Source organism: Antechinus flavipes, chromosome 4 (assembly GCF_016432865.1).
Source record: "Antechinus flavipes isolate AdamAnt ecotype Samford, QLD, Australia chromosome 4, AdamAnt_v2, whole genome shotgun sequence".
In the NCBI taxonomy this organism is placed as follows: Eukaryota; Metazoa; Chordata; class Mammalia; order Dasyuromorphia; family Dasyuridae; genus Antechinus; species Antechinus flavipes.
Window position 1 is genome coordinate 95,158,324 of NC_067401.1, and position 24,339 is coordinate 95,182,662.

Below are 24,339 nucleotides of genomic sequence, written 5' to 3' on the forward strand. Positions count from 1 at the left end.
GGAGACATTTAACACTTAAAAAGAATTTTTTTTGCATTTATTAATAATAGCAAAGATAGTTTTTAACATTCACTGTTGCAAAATCTTGTGTTCCAAAATTTTCTCCCTTTCTCCCACACCCTCCCCTAGACAGCAAATAATCCAATATATGCATTTAATACTTTTAAAAGTGGGATGAAGGGACTCTGAACACAAGAAAGAAGGTTGGTCACCAAATGATGGAACTTTTAATTATGGGACTTCATGAAGTATATCTCCTGAAGAGTGGAAGGGTTGTCATCTGCATTTACTCAGAATCACTGAAATCATAGATCCTTTAAGTATTAAAAAAAAAATCTAAAATATGTCCAAATGATACAAGTGATTTTTGAATCTCCCACTCCATTTACTTTCTTTGGCTTTTGCTAATGGGTTAACTTTAGATCTCTTTATTTTGGTTTGAGTAGGCCCATTTCTTTCTCATACTGCTTTTTTTAACCTTAGGTACTTTGACCCTTAGGGTAGGTAAGCCTAATGCAAAGACATTGGCAGAAATAATGAAATTAGGTAACTCGGGGTTGGAATCATTAATATCTTTTCATTTCCCCTGCTTTCTACCCTTCCTTACCATCCTGTAAACTCAACTGAGTTCTATTTGAATCTGCTAACAAAGCAATATGTTTCACAAATATTGTTTGGTAAACCTAATAAGTTGTTAGATTCTGGGACTGTTTTTAAAAATTGTGTGAATTTATGTTTAACCTTGCTTGCTGTCTGTGGGAAAAGGAAGAGAGAAAAATTTGGAACACAAAGTTTTGCAGGGTGAATGTTGAAAATTATCTTTTGTTTTGAAAAACAAAAAAGTTAATATAAAAAATTAATAATCCTGGGGAAAATTGGATGAAAATAGAAAAAAAAGGAAATAAGAAAAAAAAATAGCATTGTAAATTTAGCAGTCTGTTAAAACATACCTCTTTCTCTAGCTTTACATTTCAGTTCCTTTTGTCAGGTACCCTTAAATCAAAGAAAACAAATCCTGGGAGTATGGAATAGAAGGGGTTCTACACAAAACAGTAGGCTCCTGGATCAACCCCACTAGTATATGACAAGTGACTGATATCTGTGTTAGCTGTGTCTTGCCCCAGAAAGATGTGGTTTGGTTTTTGATTGGCTAATCTTTAGAAATAACACTTCTCGAGGCCCTCATTGGAGTGATTTTTTTTTTTTTTTTTGATAATAAAAAGGCTCCTAATTCATTGTATTGGTCTCAGCCTCCCTAGCTCTCTGAAATACACTGGGAACCCTAGAACCAGCTTAGCATCCTATGGCAGCCAAAATAGCTTCTGTGAACTAGTAGCTTTAAGAGAGGTATCATACCCTAAAAAATAAAGAGGTAGTAGTCCTCCGTATTCTGACAGTAACTGATCCTATCTTTATTCAGCTTTGATAGCAAGATTCTAGGAAGGACATGGAGCAGCAGATTTTCCTGCTTAAGGAAGATTAGAGATCATGTCATATGATGAACTAGAGAAGAGGATACTAAAAGGGACCAAGCTAGATGTCTTTAATTATATGAAGGGCTGTCATATAAAAAAGGGATTCGGCTTGTCTTTCTGGTAGGACTAGGCTGATGTAAAGTAAAACTTCCCAATAATTAGAACTACCTAAAAGTGCAAAGAGCTACCCTGAGATGTGATAGATTCTTCCTCACTGTAAGTCTTCAAATTAAGGCTATATGAGTTTTTGGATATTTTGTGGAAGGGAGGATATCTATTTAGATACAGATTGAACTAGATGACCTCTGTAGTATCTTTGAATTCCATGATTTTGTAAGGAACCCTGACAGTATTTATCCCGGATACAGAAAATTTTTTTTTCAATTTCCTACAATTCATTTCTTTTTAAAAGTTGCAATCTTTCATTTTATATCCCAGTCATTTCTGAATATAAGTATTTGTTTCATTATGACTTTTAATTAAATATATAATTATATTCTCATATTCATTTTTCCACATAAGAGCTTTCTCATAACAAAGAAAAATTAGTTAAATGACCATTAACACACCAATGCAAGAATAGAAAGCTACTAATAAATCTTCAGGAAAAAAAATCAACCTTCTCAATGTTAAAGGTGAAGAAGACTTTTCTGTTTTATAGTAAGTTCAGAAATTAAACCCTCTATAATTTATTTTTAAATTGCATATACACATACACCCACACTTGTGCCAAAATAGTTTTGTGGCTTAAATATTTCTTGGCTTTCCTCTTATTTTTAAAAACTTAATTTTTTGGTTGAAAATTTGACATTTCATTTCCTCACCCTCCCTTTATTAACTTAGCTTGGCTCAACTTTTTATTGTAATTGTTCCTAGAATACATTTTTTTGGTATTAGTCTACTGAATTCATAACATTCTCCAGTGTAATGAAAAATTTATATGAAAAACTATGCCAAGCTCAAAAAAAATACAGGATATTGTCTGCTACTTAGATTTGGAAAACAACTAAATGATTGTGGAGATATAGAATCCGCCTAGGTGTAAATTTAATTATTTTGTGCTTATTTATTCAGTTGTTTCTCTAATAATTTTTCATGAGACAGCTACCATATTCAAGATACAGAATCACAATATTTCAGAGTTGGAAGAGGATTTTAAGATCATTTAGTCCAACCCATACCTGAACTCATATTTTAACAAGTTGCCCATCAATCTTCCATTTGAACATTTCTAACTGCTTCTATTTTAAAAAAATGTTATTTTTTTACAACAATTTAAACAATTTTTTTTACAACAATGTTGTTGTTAAATGTTGTTAAATCATTTTTTATTTCCAAATATATCCCTCTCCCTCCTCTACCTAGTGAGCCAATTAATTTTTGGAACAAAGAATACAAGAGAAGTTAAAAAAATCAGTTTACCAAAACTAATCAACAAGTGAAGAAGATGCATGAAGATATGTGATATTCCACACTCAGAATCTCCAGTCTTTGCAAATAAGAGAATAGTGTTTCTTCATTTCTTTTCTGAGGCTGAGCTTGGTTAACTAATTACACAGAATTCAGTTTTACTCCCCCTCCCACTTTCTGTTTACATTGTTGTAGTTCTTGTGCATTTTGTTTTCTTGGCTATGATCATTTCACTTTACATTAGTTCATATTAATCTCATGTTTCTCTGAATTCTTATCATCTGTCATTTCTCACAGTTTAGCTAGCCATTAAATTCATGCACTAAAATTTGTTTATCTATTACTAAATCTGGACATTTGAACAGTATTTGGCCCCAGGGCACAGAAAATACTCTGCAAAATAAATACAACTTGGGTTGTCTATATTCCTTTTGCCTAGAGACCTTATTTGAATCAGGCCTTTTCCAAGATGATTGCTTTCTTAATCCTAATAGAAATCCTAATCTGTATTGAGTTTACCAGAAATAGCAATCACATCTCTAGCAGGTTGGAACATTTGTGGGAAAAATGGGAGCTTTGGAGGATAGGTCTAACTGTTTAGAGTCATTTAGAGATTAACTTATCCAGGGAAAATTAAATTTGTCATATTTCATTGTGTCAGACCACAGAATTCTTTGAATCCAGGACCAAGACAGAGAATCAAACGGAATGGAATGAACAGAAACACATTTAAGGACTTTTTGTGTGCCAAGAACTCTGTTGTATTCTGGGCACATAGATAGGAAATCAAGACAGCCCCTGCTCATAAAGGGGTAGACAATACATATAGAATAATCCAGCTATAGGATGTGTGGACAGTCCAAGTCATCCCGAGGGTGCAGTCACAGGACTGATGGCAAGGTCCAGAGATCTTTGGGGTGCACTCTTGGGAAGGGGGAGCAGGAAGAATGGGGTTCCAGTGCCAGGACTCTGGGGTTATTTCTGAGAGGGCAAGGCTCCATCTGGGGACATCTTAGGATGAACGGATCCTCTTCCATTCAGAAGTAATGATGGATTAGGTAATATTCTTGTATCACAGGCTTTCCACTAATTTTCTGGATGACAGTGATAAATTTTGTTGTTGTTGTTGTTCAGAGACTTATTATACGTGTGTTCCAAACTACCAACTGTGCTGTACACAAAGGAATTTCCCTGATCTCATAATAAATAAAGCCCCAATTGCATAATGATGTTTTATATCATAGTTTTCATTTTGTTATCAACTTTTTCTTAAATTTAGTCCTGGAAAAGGACAAACTTCTTAGCTTATCCTAATGTAATACATTCTGGGACTGCTATCCTGGTTTGGGTTTTCCAAAAACAAGAACTTATGATAACAGATATAGTTTAACTTCCTTTTCTCCCCTCCCCTTTTTTTGAAACTACCTTGAAATGAAAATCTATGTGACCTGTGGGTTGGTTGTTTTTTTTTTTTTTTAATCTTTTGTTCTCTGCCAATAGGTTCCCCCCAACGAGTTAATGGTAAAGTTCGAGGAAGGATCTTTGTAGGGAACAGCCAAACTCCCATTGTCTTTGAGAATACCGACCTCCATTCTTACGTTGTGATGAATCATGGGAGATCCTACACAGCCATCAGCACCATTCCCGAGTCTCTGGGCTATTCTTTGGTACCTCTGGCTCCGGTGGGAGGGATCATTGGATGGATGTTTGCCGTGGAGCAGGAAGGATTCAAGAATGGATTCAGCATCACTGGTAATTTCCTTATATCATTATCTATGGATCAGCTGGCCTTTTTCTAGAGTGCTTGTAGAGGGTGGAGATAGGGTTGGATAGTGGAACACCATCCCTGTAGAGCTGGTGAGAAACATTTTGAGGATCATTTTGGTATTTGTAGGCAGACCTTAGTAAGTGCATTCTTTATAATAGTATGAAGGCCAACAGTGCACTTAATTTTCAGTGAGGAATGCTGACTGTGTCTTGATCTAGAGGTAGAGTAACTGGTAATTTGAAATTCTTTGGCAATACAAGTGATTGCCATCAGTGCTTACATAATAACATAATCCTCAGCCTGAACTCATATAGACTGCCACATTTTGTAGGCTATTAGGTCTCAGGTTCAAAACTTAAGAGGCATTTACATATATGTAAAGAGGGAAAACAAATATTTATCCTTTTTTGGATCTTTTTTTTTTAATCTCTGGACTTGTTTCCTTAGATTCAAAATGAGCAGATTGGCCTAAATGATCTCTAAAGTTTTTTCTAGCTCTAGATCTTATGTTCAAAAGAAGATAACTTAGCAGTAGCTGATTCTTGACTTTGTGAATAAAGAAAGCTCTTTTATAACTAAGTCATTGTCTTTCAAAATCTCCATTAATCATTCAAAGCATAGAGAATTGTATGTACACAGAGCTTCTGCTTGTTCCCTCCCAGATGAATGTAAATGGGTAAATCCCACATAAATTCAAAAACTTGTCTTCAAGTCTCCTCCAACTTTAAGTGCTCAATGCTCCCTAGTTATTTTTTCCTTTCCCCTTTCTACCTACCAAAACAATAAAGTATTGGAAATCAACCTATAGATGTATCAATTAGATGATTGTCAAATAGATTATTTTCACTGTTTTACCTCAACTAGCATGTGTATGTTGTGTTTTCATCTCTAATTGTGGAATAAAAAACTTCTCTTCTTGCTTTCTTTCCTATCTATGCAAAAAAGTCAGATTCTTCCCTCCTCTCACATTATCCCAGTAACTCTCCTTTCCCTCCTTCCCTTTTATTCTGCTCTTAAACTCCAAGTTACATACATCATGTTTTCTACCATTTCTGTCATTATTTTAGTTTCTACTTAATAATACTTTCCTATTGGAACCTCCTGGGATACTTCCTTACACTACCTGGATTCCATTTCCCCTCGTACCAATATTTCTTATGAAGAAATAGATAATTGAAACTTATCCTGGTTGTTAATGGAGCAATTCTTGAAGGTAGAATTAAAATTCTTCCTCTACTTCATTATGTCTGCTGAGTCTTCACTTCCCATAAATATTTATAAATTAATTAGGACAGTGTCTTGAAATATAGTGCATCTTTCTTAAACATCCTCCTTAGTTATTATCACAGATGTTCATTTAATAAACATTTATTAAGTGCTTGCTGTGTACATTTCATTTCAGGATACAAATGAAACAGAAAACAGGATTTTCCTCCTTAGATTGTTTATAATCTAGGAAGCAAGACATACCAAAGCAACCAGAGAATATAAACAAATTAAAGATAACATTACATTACTTCATTAACTGTGACAATGATTTTGAGGGGTCACTATGTGTTTTTTAAAATGGGTGGTCCAACCATTAAGATATTCTAATTTCTAAATGTTAACATAATCTTTTCCAAGCTTAATCATAGTCCAAGAGCTATTTGATGATCTTATAACAGTTTAACAGTAGGAAATGATATTTGCGTTGTTTTTTAAGGTTTACATGGATTTTTATGTATATTATTTCATTGGAATTTCACAAGAGCCATGTGAGACAGTTACTACAAATTTTACTATCTCCATTTTTCAGATAAGAAAACTGAGGAATCATAGATTTTAGAATTTGGAAGGGGACCTCATAGGTCATTTAATCTACCCCCTCATTTTACAAATGAGGAAACTGAGACCCAGAGAGATTAAGTGGCTTATTGTAAATAATAGATGTAAGTAGCAGTCAGAATTTGAACTCAGACCCTCTAATTTCAAAGGGAAAGCTGTACTGCTTTAATGAAATTCTTAGTGTTTGGTGGCACAGGATGAAAATTTGAATTCTCACTTCTCAAGAAAACTAGATATTTTTACCTCTTTGGGGTGATCAGAGTACACAGCCTTATATGTTTTCTTTGTAGTCAAAGGTATAGCATGTCTATCATGAAGTCCAAACTGTATCCCTTTTCAAATGACTTTTGATGATTGTAAAATGTTTCAGGGTAAACACAGAAACCTGAAATTGAGTCTTTACTTGTGTTTTTCCAACATAATATTTTGGAGAATGATTTTGTTACCCTGTTTTAAGCTAGTCTCCCCAGCTTCTCTGTCTTCTTCCCAAATGTCCAGCATATCAAGGGGTTGAGATATCATTTCAACTCAAATTTTTAGCCTCAACTAAGGCTAAATCATTCAGATTTAGTCTCTTTTTAATAGTTAAATGTCAATCAGCTTTTATTTCAAACATGTTATTGATTTTATTTTTTAGATTACTTATGACAATCATCTTTTATTGGAAATGTGTCATTGATTTTATTTTTTAGATAACTTTTCTTCCTACAGACTACACTTCTACAAAGCTCTCCCTTGAAACAAAGAAATACTTTCAAGCAAGGCAAATTGATATGTTGACCATGCTTGACAATATACAACTTATTCCATATTAGTCGTTCAGCATCTCCCTGCTGAGAGGAGGGAAGCATCCAGTCCTCAAAGGTCAAGATTTCAATCATCCTGTCTCATCCCATTATTCTTTCTGTGCTGACCCCTCTGCCTCAAGCAGTTCTGCATTTCAAAATTAAATATACCACCATCATATGACTTTAGTTTGCAGGCAGACATTAAACAGAATTTGTTTTATCTGAAGACATTTTTGGTTTGAAGAAGAACCTACAAATTAGGAATAGCAAAAGTACTTATAAGATGCCACGTTGTATGTGTGTTGGCTCTACCCTTGTGGCTTCCAAATTTCACAACTTCCTTTGAGTTTGAGTCACTGTATAGACAGAACATGATGTTTTGTATTATATTATAACTAAGAAATTATGCACTAAAATTTTAATCTAGCTCTATGTAGTTCTGCATATTTGAATGCTCTAAGAACTGCATCTGAGGCAAAGTTTAACACACGAGAGGCAATAACTTTAGGATCTGAATAGATTTAAGGAGAAGATAGCTTGTATACTCCCATCCATGGACTTTTTTGCCAGTTAAATTTGGTAGACTAAGAGAGTCTTTTATATTCACTAACAATATTTACTCACTCTTATATTTCTCTTCTCATTACTTCTCATCCTTCTCTATAGCCCCTGGACCTCAGCCTTATAGTTGGAGCTTAGGTAACAATATAATGGGATTAGACAAATGTGGGAAAGACAAAGAGAGGAGTAGATAGGGAAATACTAATTTTAGTTTATTTTAAATTAACGTCACTCTCATATCTGAAGGGAAACTCTTCACCACCTCCTCCACCTCAACTCCAGATTGAATTCTCTTTGAAACAAAGAAAAACATTAGGACAAAAATATTATATACAGCAACCGCAGCTGATGATAAATTCCTCCTTTTCTCTAATAGTTCCCTGCCTCTTTTCCAGGAGGAGGAAGATATGAGAAATTCATTTTTCATGAATGGATGTTTCATTCTCCTTCCATCAAGGAATGTGATGTGGCTGGACCACTTTCAGGAGTAGTATGCTTTTTAGGAAAGTTCTGATAGTGGTGGTAGATTGTACTAAGCCATTATCTTGCTTTATCAGCTTCTGCTGATTATGCATTAACATGCTTTTTGTAAAATCACTACAGGGCAGGCACCCAGTGGCCATGTAGCAGAAGGCCAATTGGCTCTAGGAGAGTTAAACTCATGATTCCTGTCACTTTTACATGTGGTCTCTGACCAAATTAAAGAAGGAGCCAACATAGACTCTTTTTTATTTTTAATTCCACAGCATATTAAACATCTATTAGAAGTGCTAATGGACAAGATATGATAATAGTTCAAATTTCTATAATGTTTTAAGGTTTGTAAAATGTTTTACATATGCTGTCTTATTTGATCCCAGAACAATCCTGGGAGGAAGGCGTTACCATGATGTATTTTTTTTAACAAATGAGAAAACTAATTCATATAAGAGTCCAAGTGAGTTGCCTTAGATCACAAAGCCTTTAAGTGCAACACAGACTTTTATAAATATATCAAAGTCTGATTTTCCTTAAGCAGCAAGAGAATTGTGTAAATATGTTTACATATGTTTGATTTAACATATATTTTGACATGTATAACATATATTGGATCACTTGCCATCTGGGGAGGAGGTGGGGGAAAGGAGGGGAAAATCTGAAACAGAAGGCTATGCAAGGATCATGTTGAAAAAATTATCCGTGCATTTGTTTTGAAAATAAAAAGCTTTAATAAAAATAAAATATATTCAAGGAAAGTTCAAACCTCCCAGAAGATCACAAAGCCATTAAGTGCAACACAAACTTTTATAAATATATTCAAGGAAAGTTCAAACCTCCTAGAGGCTCAATGTGATAACTTTTTTGTTTGTTTTTTGAAGTTAAGCATGAGTTTATTGCTGCCCCAGTATTGGGACCCACAAGCTGATTACTCTACATTAATCATACTGACTTGATTTTGCAGGAGGAGAGTTCACCCGTCAAGCTGAAGTGACTTTTGTTGGGTACCCGGACAAGTTGGTTATAAAACAGAAATTCAATGGCATTGATGAACATGGCCACTTGACCATCACTACAGAACTGGATGGACGTGTCCCTGAGATCCCATTTGGCTCCACTGTCCAGATAGAACCTTACACTGAGCTCTACCATTATGCCAACTCTGGTGAGTCTATGTTTCTAAATGCAGTAATCTGTGAACTATACACTACTTAATTGAAAATCACACTTATCCTCAATTCAATACAGGTTTATTAAGTACTGCTATGGGGAGAGAAAGCTATAATTCATACCCTAGTAAGGGAAATAATATAGAGGTAAAATTATCTTAACTATTAGAATTCAAGCACCTAGGCAAAGTAATCCTAGAAAACAATAATGTACTTTAAAAAATAGGAGAAAGAAGAAATATGTAGAGGCAAAAATATCAATCTTTATAAAGGAAAAGTAGTTTTATTTTTCCTATTCTAATCTTTCAGCTGCAAGGATTATAAGCAGAAAGTGTTTGGTCTGCTAAAGTAAATCTTAGGATATCATTCCTCAAATCTCCTTCAAGATTTCCTTTCTTGCTGTTAATACTTGTTATCTCTCTTCCTTTTACAGTTATCACATCTTCTTCCACCCGGGAGTATAAAGTGACTGAACCTGCTCAAGATGGTATCAGTTCTACAAAGACCTATACTTATCAATGGAGGCAGACCATTACCTTCCAGGAATGCACTCATGAGCAACAGTCTCTTCCTCCCACCCAGCAACTTTCTGTGGATAGTGTATTTGTCTTATACAATACGGATGAGAAGATCTTGAGATATGCTTTGAGTAATTCAATTGGTCCTATTGGGGGTATGTAAAGCAGTAGTTTTATTTGTTTGTGTGTGTGTTTTAAATTCATGCTTTGATTTTCCATACCCTTTCTTTGACTCTCAGTGTCTAGCATGAGTTTGCAAGGTGGAGTGAGGAGGGGAAGAATGTGCAAATGCATCCTTTGGCCCAAAGACTAAAATATAGTGCTTAACCTAAAATGTGGGTCACCGTTATCCTGTCCCATATCTAAGAGATATTTATGTGCTGTCTTAAGCAGAAATGAAGAGCTCATGTAGAACTTACCATCCTTCTTTTTCAAAGTCAAGAATAAAGCCAAAGGCATTCCACTGAGTGCTTAGACTTAGAAAATTAATTTCAACATCTCTGCCTTTTCAGATGGCTCCCCTGACTCCTCTCAGAATCCTTGCTACACGGGTACCCATGGTTGTGACACAAATGCAGCGTGCCGCCCAGGTCCAGGAAGTCAATTTGTTTGCGAGTGTTCCATTGGCTTCCGAGGAGATGGACAGATTTGCTATGGTATGGCTACTAATCCTGAGTTGGGAAGAGTTGGGAGAGGAAGTTAAAAACCCATTCACACAGGATCAAAACCATTTTACCACTTCTCACTAATTATGCTTTTTTAATTATTTTTGAGTTCAGGGTCCATTAGCTTTTTCCTACATTTTAGCAGAGACCACTAGTTCATGACTCAGAAGTGTCATGAATTTATTATGTCTTTTAGAACACACCATCATTGTTCCTAAATGCTAGGATTGTTTATGGGAACTAGGACTCAGGGCCACAGAATCCCTTAAGCCAGATACAGAGGCTCCTTCACTTTGGGTACAGAATACCTCTAAGGATTTGTGTTCATATGCCCTTTCTCCCTCACAATCATTCCTTAATGTTGTACTCCCAAGAATTCATATTTGGACAATTTGCCTCTTCCCCTCCCACTGACTCCTTAAGAATTTACTATATGATGAGGACCCTGTTAAGTGTTGGGATACAAATATTGGCAAAAAGTAAGACAACCCCTGTCTTCGAAGAGCTTACGTTCTAATAGTTGAAGATAACATGAAAAAGGAAGCTGAAAAGTATATAGAGAGGTAAAGGTGAGAATGAAGGTTCCTGATGTGGTAGGAAATAGTTTTAACATCCAGAAAATAAGGAGAAGGGCTGGAAAGGAAATGAAGGCTGGCTAGCCTGGACCCCCCATGAAATGGAAGCCCTAGGAGAAGCAAGTCTTGTGGAGAAATATTCCAGGGGAAGAAAGTTCCAAGTAATAGCCAAGGAAATTAAAATTTTCAGGATAAGAAGACCTTAGGGGACTGTTCCCTGTTCTGTTTTTTCTCCCTCCCTCGCTTTCCTTTCTTCTCTACCCCTTATCCCCATCTCTCTTTAAGACCTGCTGCCTACCGTCCCCCATTATTCTCAACTTTTATGAATGGGAAAAGTACCTCAAGAATCTCTAAACATGAGTGGTTCTAAATTTGAGAATCATCTATTATATTTTGCCTGGCACAGTGTTTGAAGAAAGCAGAAAAGCAGGTAAATCCAAATCAGATAATACCCCAGTAGAAATGCTTGGATTTGTCAGGGATAAATTAAATGAATCAATTAAACAAAATGCATATGAGAGGGACGATTGGGTTCAGAGATTTAAAACTGGAAAGGACATTAGAGTTTATCTAGTCTAGTCTCTTTATCTTATGGAGGAGGACACCAAAGGCCAAGGATGTTCATTGATAGGACCCAAATCACAGAGGTGACTTAATACTAAATACCAAAGGTACATCCAGAGTTGCTGCTCTTCCCACTGTACCATGTTGTCTCATGGTAGCCTTTATTAATGGGCTTTTGTCAGACATCAACTTTGATGAATACAATTTATAGTGTAGTTGGTGAAATGATAACCATCCAATAGCAATAAATCAAAAAGTTAAAAACATATGGAAGTTGCTGACATCTCTTCCAGGGGCACATTTCCCCTATAATTCCCCATTTATACTTTCCAAACTACACTCAGATGTGTTTTGCCTTTCTGCCAGATGATTTCACCTTCAAAGAGCCAAATTATAAGTTAATATCACATAACATTGGATTTCATCTATTATTCATACCTTAAGTTATAGATGATTTGATTTTCAAGTAAAAAGTTCCTGCCCTGTGACATCAATATGCAAGAGACAGTCAGTAATCTTAAAATTTCATTTAAAAGAAAATATCATTTTCATCAATTGCCATCTTGAAAAAATTTTTCTTGAGGTTATTATCTAGGAAGGCATGAACAAACTTTGTCTTTTGTCTTGTCATTATTTTCTCATTCTGGTTTGTTAACAGTGTGGAATGTTATTATTATTTTCTTATTCAAGCTATTCATTGTTCTGAACTACCAAATCATGCCTCAGAGTGTCAGTGACTTATGTCAATAAGGCCTTTAATCTGAAATTTCATTAAGCAAATCACTTCATGTATTATTCCAACATAATACAGGGAGAATGGGGGAAATAGCATTGAAAGTGAATTAAATCTTTCCTGTCTGACTGGATGTGCTTATTGAATTCCAAGCCTACAGCGATACTCTAATACAATAAAATCTGATGAGCAAAGTGGGATTGCCTTTGATCAGTCATCAGATGGGCATTCTATGGTTCGAATTGCCTAATAAGTTTAATCGTCCAAGTTCTGCTACTTGACAGAGTACATCTGTGTGTTTCTTCAGAGGTTAGGAATTTCTGAAAATGGCACAGTGTTCGCAGAATGTATGGCACTGGACAAGGCACTTGTGTATTTTATAGACTGAGCCCCAGTCCTAAAGTAGTTTATAATTTCATAATGATGAAAATTTGAGGACAAAAATAGATAAGCATATAATGGATAAAATATGGGAAAAGCAAATATACTAAAGTAAAAATAAAAACAGGAATAATAATAATTAGCATTTATATAGTGCTTTAGGGGTTGCAAAATGCTTTGCAAATATTATCTCATTTTATCCTCACAACAATCTCTCATGTTTTACATGTGGAAAATGAGACAGTTGAAATGAGTTGCCCAAAATCACACAGCTAGTAAGTATCTGAGGCTATGTTTCAACTCAAGTCTTCCTAAATCTAGGTACATGCTTATAAGAGTAAATGTGTAGGTCAGTGATTTTATTGAAGGTTGAAGAGTGATGGTTATGACAATGAAGAAAGGAAACATGCATTTATTAAGTGCTTACTATTTGCAGTTACTGTGCTAAGCACTGGGGAATCGAATGCAAATAAAAAGAAAGATAATCCATGCACTCAAAAAACTTACATTTTAAAAGGAAACTGAAATGTTGGCGGGAGTGGGTACAGGGTGGGAAATTAAATGTGATGGGAAGGCATGATTTTGAAGTCCAGAAAATCAAGAACAAAGCTTGGAAGGAATGAAGGCAGGCTGGCCTGAGTTCCAGAAGAGACTCAATCAATGAAAGAAGACAGGTGGCTCTTGAACAGTGGATTCCAGAGTAAGTAGGACACAAGTAATGGGATGTTACAGAGTGAGAAGGCCTTTTGTGGTAAAGTAAATTCAGTGCTGAGATAGTAATAGGATGCTGATTTCAAAGTTCAGAAAAAGAATGAAGGGAGATTGACTTGGGCCCTTCACAAAATAAAAAGTGCAGAATTAACAGGGGGAATATTTTCCTGGAGAAGAAAGGATGTCTGAGAACTTAATTTTATGATCTGTAAGTGTATACAATAATATGTAAGTGACAGTTATTTCTTCTCTGCCTTCATTGAGGAAAAAAAAAGAAAAAGATAATGATTCAAACTGAAAAAGGTCAAATTTTAATTAGTCCATTATCAATACCTCATGTTATGAGGATTATTAAAGCTTGTATCAATGGAGCAAAAGCTCTGTAACAGACTATGTCTACTTTTTGAAAATCAGTCTAGATAAGTATCAAGAAGCTCATTCCTAGTTGGCAGTTACTAGCCACTAGATGATGAATTTTTTTTGCCTATGGTAATTCAGGAAAAAAAGTTAGAAATGACCTTTGAAGTTCAGTGTGACTCTTCTGTTTCTGTAATGTCAATTGAAGAATGGGAGAAAAGGGGACAAAGAGTGCTAAGATTCACCCTTCATAAACATTAACTTCCTTGTTGATATGATAAATGTAAGATTCTCATCCCCTGACTAACAAGTGGACATATTCATGGAAAGAATGGAAACACCAATCTTAATGTTCTTGCTGTAAATGAAATCAGAAGATAAAAGGAAGTTGCAGCTAAAAGAAAAATAGCTTATAGATTATACCTGAAGAAGCAAATGAAGAAATAAATAGAACCGGTTTTAGCATACCTCTAAAGGCAACAAGAAGCAACGTGTGGTAAATGTCTTCTAGGATTGCATTACTTGTGATAAATATTTTTTAAAGTTATTATGAAATAATGATAGCTTATTAATAATATTGGTGGCAATATTGCAATGTTGACTACCTAGGCATATTATTTAAAAAAATGAACCTGATTATATTTTGATAAGAAATAACTGGTTTTGCAGATGGAAGTGATTTCTTAATCACCAGTTCTGTGTGGTGTCAGACTATTTGTTGAAACATTTAACAAAATCAATACAAATTTGGAAGAAAAACTAAAACATGAGAAGGCGTTATGTGAGACTGAAATAAATTCAACTTGACCTATTTGAATAAGGTGATGATGGTGAAAAGTAGGAAATGGATAAAAGACTTTTGAGGATATTAAAACAGACCAAAGAAAATGAAATACCAAAAGAAGCTAGAAACTACATCAGATAGCATGATGTCTATTGTTAATTTTTAAAAATGCATTGAGATTGGTACAGGAAAATGTTGCCTTAAAGCAAGGGTTTCTAATATTTAACAAGTGCACCAGATTGAGTAGTGAAGAAATCCAAAGAGAAAATATAGCAAATCTTTTTTTTCAGCCCAGGAAGCAGGAACAGAAGTCAAATAGCTGTTGTGTCTGTCTTGATCCAAGAGCTGTATTGTGGATCTAGCATGGCCTTAGGAGTGGATCTGTAGCTAAGCACAGGATTAATCTGTCTTCAAAAGTAAGAAGTGACTATAGATCCTGTATAGATTGGGCCTGATTGCAATGAAGTAGAAATAAAAGCTAGCCTGCATCTATAGCTCAAAAATCTCAGCTCAAAAGAGTAGTTATACTTCATGTTGCATCAGAACACTCAGGCATCACTGAAAAATTGCACATCTCTAACCAAAGCTGCTCCTGTGATCTTTAAAGAACACAGGACTAAATGCCTAAAGAAAATAGTAGCACAATTCCAAAAAATACAAAACAGTACTTAACAAGCTGCTGATATTCCCTCCAAAATTGTACAGAATCTAGATTTAATACAAAGCTGCATTTTAGGAACTGAAGTTTGAATAATGAGAGAGAGAAAGGGGGAAATGAGAGGGAGAAAGGAGAGAGAGAAAGAAAAAAAGAGAGAGGGAGAGAGAGAAATATTGAGAATCTTATGATGAGGAGCTATTATGATAGCAGAATGCCCAAGACTCAAACTCAGAAGAATGATCTCCAAAATACCAATAAGCAATGCCTCAAAGAACACACCTTGGCTATAAGGTCAACTGGGATTCTTGGAAGAAATGAAGCAAGATTTTAAATGTGTGTATGTGTGTGTGCTGTAATATATATATTTGGGTAAATAGATAGAAGAAAGAATTGAAAAAGAAATGAGAGTTATGGAGTTAAGTCTTAGAAAGAGGATTAATAGCTTAATACTAAAGATACAAAACCTTACCCCCAACAAACAGCTTTCCCTCTCTAAAAATGAACTAAATAGAAATTAATGGTTCTATGAGACAAAAATAAATACTAAAACAAGGTTAAAAAAAACTTAAAAGAAAAAGAAATTGTAAGCTATCGTATATAAAACATAACTAATAGAAAAGAGATCAAGGAGAGATAATTGTAAAATCACGGAATTATTTGAAAGTCATGACCCCCAAAAGAGAGCCCATATATCATACCTCAAGAAATCATGACAGAAAATTACACAATCTATTGGAATCAATGAGCAAAATGAAAATAGAAAAAAATCACCAGTCACCTCATGATAGAAACCTCTCAAATTAGAATGTCTAAGAATATCATAACCAAAATACAAAAGCTTCCAAAACAAAGATGATATTATAAATAATCAAAAAGAAAGAATTCAGATATGAAGGGGTCATTGTCAAGATTTATCAGCTACTACAATATAAGGAATGGAAAGCTTGAAATATGATGTTCCCAAAAGCAAAAGATAGAGGTGTACAATCAAGAATATTTTACCCAGCAAAAATGAGTATAATTCTACAGGATAAAAAAATTGCAGATGAAATAAAGGAATTCCAAGCATGCTTGATGAAAAGATCAGAACTGAGTAGAGATTTAAAATACAAAAACAGGAATCAGTGGAAATTTTTAGATAGTAGATTGGTTTGCCATTTTCTTCTTTAGTTCATTGTTACAAATGAGAAAAGAGAAAACAGTTAAGTAAATTACTCAGGATCACATTGTTACTAAGTGTCTAAGGACATTTCTAAACTAGGGAAGATGAGTCTTCCTGATTTCAAGCTCGGTACTCTATTCATTGCACTACCTTGCTGTTCCCAAATAAATACAAATGAGCAAACAGGACTATATAAGAATGAAATGTTTATATTCTAATAGAAGAAACTGATATGCGTGAGTTCCCCCAAACTCTACTTTTATCATGGGTATAAAGGGCTCCAAAATAAACAAAGGGCTTTTGCAGTGATGTAGGGCAGGTAGGTGGAACATTAGATAGAATACCGGGCCTGAAGACAGAAAAACCCATTTTCTTGAGTTCAATTCTAGTCTCAAACATTTGCTAGTTGTGAAACTCTGGGCAAGTCACTTTAACCTTATTTGCCTCACTTCCTTATCCATAAAATAAGCTGGAGAAAAAAAATGGCAAATCAATCTATGATCTTTGTGAAGAAAACCCCAGAAAAAGTCAGGAAGAGTTGCATGTGATTGAACAACAAATTAAACATTGAAAGCACAATTAATTTCAGTATTATATAAACTGTTTATAAAAAAAGGGGGGGAGAGATACTCCTAAATTCCTTCTCTGATATAAATATAAATATGAAACCTCAACCAGAAAGAACCAAAAGAATGTAAATTATAGACCACTGATGCAAAAAAAAATTAAGTAAAGTATTAGCAAAGACACTGCAGCAATGTGTTACAAAGATTATATGCTATTACCAGGTTGAATTTATGCCAGTAATGCAGAGTTGGTTCAATAATGTGAAAATTCTAAGCTATGCTATCATAATAATAAGAAAAAAACATGTGGTTATATCAATAAATGTAGTTTTTGTCCAAATATGCCAATTTCTATTAAATTGCTAAAAAAAATTAGAAATACATGAATCTTTCTTTAATACGACAAGCTATATTTAATTTAAAATTAAGAACCAAAAATATGTGTAATGGGGTTAAAGTTGAGACTTTTTCTATAAGATCAGGAATAAGATTGAAATGACCATTATCTCTACTATTTGATATAGTGTTAGAAATTCTGGATATATTAATAAGAAGAAAAAGGGGAAAAGGAAATAGAGGGGGAAAGGACACAAAATAATTGTTTTTTTGCAAATCATTGGATGGTTTACTTAGGAAAACTTAGACAATCAACTAAATTTAATTTGAACAATAAAGTCATTATAGGATATAAGATAAATGCAAATAAATTATTAGCATTTTTGTAAATTGCCAAGAAAACTAACAGAAAGTGATGATAAGAAATTCCTTTTAAAAGAACTATAGGAAGTATAAAATACCTTCTAATATTAAGGAGTGCCTATCATTTGGAAAATCTTGAAAAATAATAGTTCATTTTAGTGGATTGGAATGCTATTGAGTTATAAGAAATGAGAAAATGGATGGTATCAGAGAAACCTATGAAGATTTGAATGAAGTGATGCATAGTGGGGTAAACAAAAGCAGGACAATTTATGAAATAATAATGTTGTAAAGACAAATAGCTTTAAAGGATTTAAGAACTCTAATCGATTTAATAATTAGCATAAGAACCAATGATGTAGATACTATATTTACCTTTTGACAAATGGAAGATGCACTTAAGACTCAGAATTCAGTCATACTTACTTTTTTTGTTGTTGTATCCAATGCAAGAATCTGTTTCATTTTAATGTATATTTGTTGTAAAACTTTCATTTTTCTTTTTTTTTTTTTTAAAACTCAGTCTGGGGAGATGGGAGACAAAGATACATGCTAATTGAAAAACAAAATTAAATTTTTAAAAGAATTATACTATAGAAGCTGAAAGGAAATGATCTAGTCATATAATGAGAGGAATAGATAATTGATAACATATCATGTTTGATTGGTATTCATTCACTGTTGAATCATTTTGAAGATAAGATACCAACAAGAATCCTAAAGGAGAAGGAAAGGAAGGTAGAAGAGTATTATGCCTTGTTCATTTTAAATCAATAAATATTAATTAAATGCTTAATCCAAGAAGAATATTATGGTAGGTACAAAAGAAGATACAAAGATATAACATGCAAAATGAGTTACTGCATGGGTTCAAGGAAGGAACAGATGGGTGGTACATCAATAGGCAAATATGAAGAGGAAAAATATTCTAGGAATAGGGAATCCCATGAGCAAAATGATAAAAATGATAAAGTGCAGGTCATGTTCACCTATTCTGTGAAGTAGGTAGGACAAATAACTGGCATCATTTGCATAGTGCTTTAAGGTTTGTAAAACACTTAAATATTATCTCATTTTGTCTTCACAATAATCCTAGGAAATAGGTACTATTATTCTCCCCATTTATAAATGAAGAAACTGAGGCAGGCAGTAGTAAAATGCTTGCCTGGGTCACACAGCTAATGAGCATTTGAGACTAGATTTGAATTTGGGTATTATCCAGTTTTCTATCCTCTGTATCATCTAGCTGTCTCATTTTACCTCATTTTTAAAAAGTAGAGTAAACTAAGATCAGACATTGATTTGTCTGAATTTACATAGTTGGTGGAAGCAGCAGTATTTGAACTTTTTTTTCTGTGTTCTGTACAAAAGGTTCAGAGAGACATCTGGGACTGGAATTTTCTCCAAGCTTTAGTGCAATAGAAAGTAGAAGCCCCAAATGAATTCCAGCCTCTGTGTCTAGCAGCAGAGTCAGCAGCTGGTGCCCTAGACCTGGTTATGAAATCCAAATTTGTGGAGCATCATTGTTAAGATAGAACTTCTAGTGAGAATTATGTTTTTGGAGCAAGTTTGTTTTGTGACCCTCCAACTATGCACAACACATTCCTTTTGTCTCAGATGGTGTATTTTAAATATTTCACAGGATTCTGGTTCTCAGTGTATACTTTACAGAGTAAAACAATTTGGCTTGGACTTTTGCCTCATTGTGAAATACTTTATAGGGCTGATGAAGCAAAAAATACCACATACAGATTTGTGTGGGGTCTTCTTGCCTTGTGTAGCATCTATTGTACTCAGATACACTCATCTGACAAATAAAACAACTGTTGCCTATTGCTGCTTGATCATAGGAATTGTTATTTTTCTTCCAAATAGCAAAAGCCCACTTTAAGGTATTTGAAAAGTTAGAACTTACTCAGCCAGTAGTTTTGCCAATTGACCTGAGATTATTAGAGAGACCAGAGTCATTGATATGTTTCCAGTTGTTTAAATCTGAGTTTATTTGTATGAAAAGTGTTTTGTAATTGCGTTCATATAGTTCCTGGGTTTGTCTTAACAGGTACACTCTTTTAAGTATTTTATATTGTTTACAAAACAATTTTTCAACCCTAGAGAACCTAGAATATTAGCAGAAAATGTCTGTTGCACTGAGGCAAGAGTGAAATGTAGTCCAGTACAAGCTATACCAGTGTAGACAGGGCCCCAGCAAACCAATAGCAGGCTATTGAGTGATTGAATCAGTGGTAGCAATAGTGGCTTGCAGAGCTCTTAGCCCACAGTTGGTGAAGGGGGGGACAACTTGTCAGAAAAAGATTACTGGAGTCCCTTTGTTAGCACTGGGGGAAAGACTATGTTTTATTTCTTATATTTGGATCCAGATTGCAATTGTGGGTTATAGTCCCAGACACCATAGCTTGCAGCAACAGGGGAATGGTGCTCTGGTCACAGTTCTAGGGTGGAAAAGTAATCTTGTGTACTCACAAATTGGAGCACAGTCTAGGAGAGCAGTGGCCACATTTCTTAGATCATACCATCTTTGAAGAAGTCAAAACTTCTAGCCCCCAGAGCTTGTTCAGAAAGCTGAAGCAATAAAAGCCTTGGGACAGTGCCCCTTTCCTCCCAGAAGCAGAGCCCCACTATAACAAAGCAATAAAAACCAAGAAATTGGCTGGAAAAATGAGCAAACAACAAAAACATTTCTATGGTGACAAGGAAGCTCAAAACACAAACTCTAAAGAAGGCAACAAAGTCAAAACTTCTACATGTGAAGCCTCAAAATAAAATATGAATTGGTCTTAAAAACGATTTTAAAGATCAAATAAGAGATGGAGAGGAAAATTGAAAAAAGAAATGAGAATGATAGAAGAAAAACATGAAAAAGGAGTCAACAGCTTGATAAAGGAGAAACAAAAATAAAGCTGAAGAAATTAACCATTAAAAAATAGCCAAATTGTAAAAGAGGCATAAAAATCCACTGATGGAAAGAACTCCATAAAAAATATTATTGGGCAAATGGAAAAGGAGGTACAAAAGTTCACTAAGGATAATTCCTTAAAAATTAGAGATGGTTAAGTTGAAGCTAATTATTCCACGAGACCTCAAGAAACAAACAAAATCAAAAGAATGAAAAGAAAATAGAAGAAAGTGTGAAATATCTAATTGGAAAAATACATGACTTGGAAAATAGATACAGGAGAGATAATTTAAGAGTTATTGAACTGCGGTGCAGTAGATAGAGTACCAGCCCTGAAGTTAGGAAGACCTGAGTTCAAATCTGGTCTCAGACACTTAACACTTCCTAGCTGTGTGACCCTGGGCAAGTCACTTAACCCCAAATGCCTTCGCAAAAAGAGAGAGAGAGAGAGAGAGAGAGAGAGAGAGAGAGAGAGAGAATTATTGAAATCTATAATTTTAAAAAAGCCTAGATATCATCTTTCAAGAAATGATTGAGGAAAATAGCCCTGATATCCTAGAACAAGAAAGTAAAATGGAAATTAAAAGAATTCACTGATAATCTAGTGAAAGAGATCCCCAAATGGAAACTCCTTGGAATATAATAACCAATTTCCAAAGATCCCAGTTTAAGGAGAAAATATTTCAAATAACCAGGGGAAATATCATGGAATCACATTCAGAATAATACACGATTTAGCAGCTTCTGCATTAAAAGATCAGAAGGCTTAAAATATATTTCTGGAGGCAAAAGGCACTCAGATTACAACCAAGAATTACCTAGCCAGCAAAGCTGAGTACACTCCTTCAGGGGAAAGTGGATATTTAATGAAATAGAGGACTTTCAAGCATTCTTGATGAAAAGATAAGAGTTGAATAGAAAACTTGATTTTTATATACAAGAATCAAGAGAAGCATAAAAAAGTAAACAGGAAAGAGAAATCTTAAGGAATACAAAAAGTTAATTGTTTATATTCCTACATGGAAACATAATACTCATAACTCCTAAAAACTTTCTCATTATTAGGGATAGATGGAGTACATAGAGAGAGGATATGGGTGTTAGTTGAAACAATGGATGACAGCTAGGAAAAAAACAAATTAAGGGGTGCACTCCCATGCACTGGGAGAATGGGTAAGAGAGAACTAGAATGGGAAAGGAGGAAAAATTATCTAACATAGAACAGGCCTGAAAGAGGCTGTTAGAGTGGAGGGTGGAAAATGTGGAAAGTAGAAGGAGTGCTTAAACCTTACTTTCATTGGAATTGGCTTGAAGAAGGAATGAATATATGTTCATTTGGGTATAGGGATTTTTTTAAACTGTACAGGAGGGAAAGGAGATAAGAGAATGGAGAGCAACTGGGGAATGTGGTAGTCAGAAGCAAAACATTTGAGGATAGGATGAAAGCAGAGAGGAGTAGAATAAATAGAAGAAAATAGGATAGGAAGAAATATAAAGTAATGACTGAAAAAATGTTTATAACAAGTTTCTCTGATAAAGCCCTCATTTCAGATATAAAAAAATAAATTGAGTCAACTTTCTAAAATAAGAGCTATTGACATGAACAGGCAGTTTTTAAACAATACTGTCTATGGTCATATGAAAAAATTAAATCACTGATGATTAGAGAAATGAAAATTAAAATAACTCTGAGATACCAGGCTGCACCTATCAGATTGGTTAAGATGACAGAAAAGAAAAATGACAAATGTTGGAGGGGATGTAGGAAACTGAGGTACTAATGCATTGTTACTAGTTGTGAACTGATCTTACCGTTCTGGAGAGTAATTTAGAACAATACCTAAAGAGCTATAAAATCATGCATATCCTGTGACCCATTTCTCCTATCTTTTTCCTCCACTGAAAAAGCTCTTTTAGGCTTCTTCCCCTACCCATTCTTTCAGTGCATTTTTCTTTCTCACCCTTTATTTTTTTTTCTAGTTATTATTCCATCATATTCAACTCACACCCATGTCCTCTTTTTATATATACTCCTAACTCCCCTAAAAATGAGAAAATTTTCAGGAGTTATAAATATCATCTTACCATGTACCAACCTTATATTAAGATTTCTTCTTGCTATTCACCTTTTTATGCTTCTCTTGATTCTCATATATGAAACCATTACTATGTCTGTATCCCAAAGCAATAAAAAACAAAACCAAACAAAAAAAATAGACCTTTATGTACAAAAATATTTATAGTAGCTCTTTTTATTGCTGTTGTCTTTTAAAAAATTTTTAGTGATCACTTTATTTTTAACAATATTTTATTTTTTCTAATTGCATGTAAGGATAATTTTTAATGTTCGTTTTTCTATATTAAACATGTTAAAATATATGTTAATTTCAACATATGTACCTATTTATACAATAATCTTGCTGCACAAGAAAAGTCAGATCAAAAAGGAAAAAAAATGAAAAAAAAACTAAATACAAGTAAACAACAACAAAAAGAGTGAGAATGCTATGTTGTGATTCACACTCAGTTCCTCGAGTCCTCTCTCTAGGTGTAATTTGCTTTCTTCATCACAAAATCATTGAGACTGGCCCTAATCATTTCATTTCAGCATTCATTTTTATAAGATTTTGAATTCTGGATTTTTTCTCTCTACCTCCCTACCCTTCCCACTTCAAGATGGCAAGCAATCTGATACAGATTACATTTATGCAATCATGTCAAATATGTTTCTATATTAGTGATGTTGTGAAAGAAGAAATAGAAGAAAAAGGAAAAACTGTGAAAAAAACACAAAGTAGTATGCTCAATCTGCATTCATACTGTATAGTTCTTCCTCTGAATATAGATAGCATTTGCCCCTATAAGTCTTAGAATTGATCACTGTATTTCTGAGAAGGTTAAAGTTAAATCATAGTTGATCCTTGAGCAGTGTTGCTGTTACTGTGTAGAGTGTTCTTCTGGTTCTGCTCTCTTCACATAGCATTAGTTTATGTAAGTCTTTCCAGGTTTTTCTGAAATCAATCAGTTCTTCATTTATTACAGCACATAGTATTTCATTACATTTACCACAAATTGTTGAGTCATTCCCCAATTAATGGACATTCCCACAATTTCCATTTTTTGCAACTACAAAAAGAGCTGCTATAAATATTAATTATAAATATAAGAGCTGCTATAAAAATACACAGATATTTTTGTATATGTGGGTCCTGTTCCCTTTTTTTTAATCTCTTTGGTAATATCAATATTGTACAATGATCAACTTAGCTATTCTCAGCAATACAAAGATCCAAGACAATTCTAAAAGAATTATGATGAAAAAATGGTGTCCATTTCCAGAGAAAGAACTAATGAAGTCTGAATGCAGATCAAAACTTATTTTTAAAAAACTATTTTATTTTTCTGCTGGATTTTTTTTGGTTTGTTTTTTCTTTTATAATATGACTAATATGGAAATGTTGTACATGACAAACCATATCAAACTCTTGTCTTCTCGAAAAAAAAGAATTTTGGTACTCAAAATTTTTTTAAGTGTGGGGTTTTTTTTACATCAAAGTTATTATTTTATTTACAAAAA

General features: G+C 34.1%; 1 protein-coding gene across 1 annotated transcript in view; it reads left to right on the top strand.

The window, feature by feature from the left end:
- The window catches only part of NID1 (nidogen 1), a 105,302-nt gene that overhangs the window by 26,585 nt on the left and 54,378 nt on the right, over positions 1 to 24,339 (top strand). The window contains exons 7-10 of the mRNA XM_051993555.1: positions 4,386 to 4,637; positions 9,271 to 9,471; positions 9,909 to 10,148; positions 10,506 to 10,649. Coding sequence (XP_051849515.1) covers positions 4,386 to 4,637; positions 9,271 to 9,471; positions 9,909 to 10,148; positions 10,506 to 10,649 — 837 coding nt within the window. The remainder of the gene's footprint in view (positions 1 to 4,385; positions 4,638 to 9,270; positions 9,472 to 9,908; positions 10,149 to 10,505; positions 10,650 to 24,339) is intronic.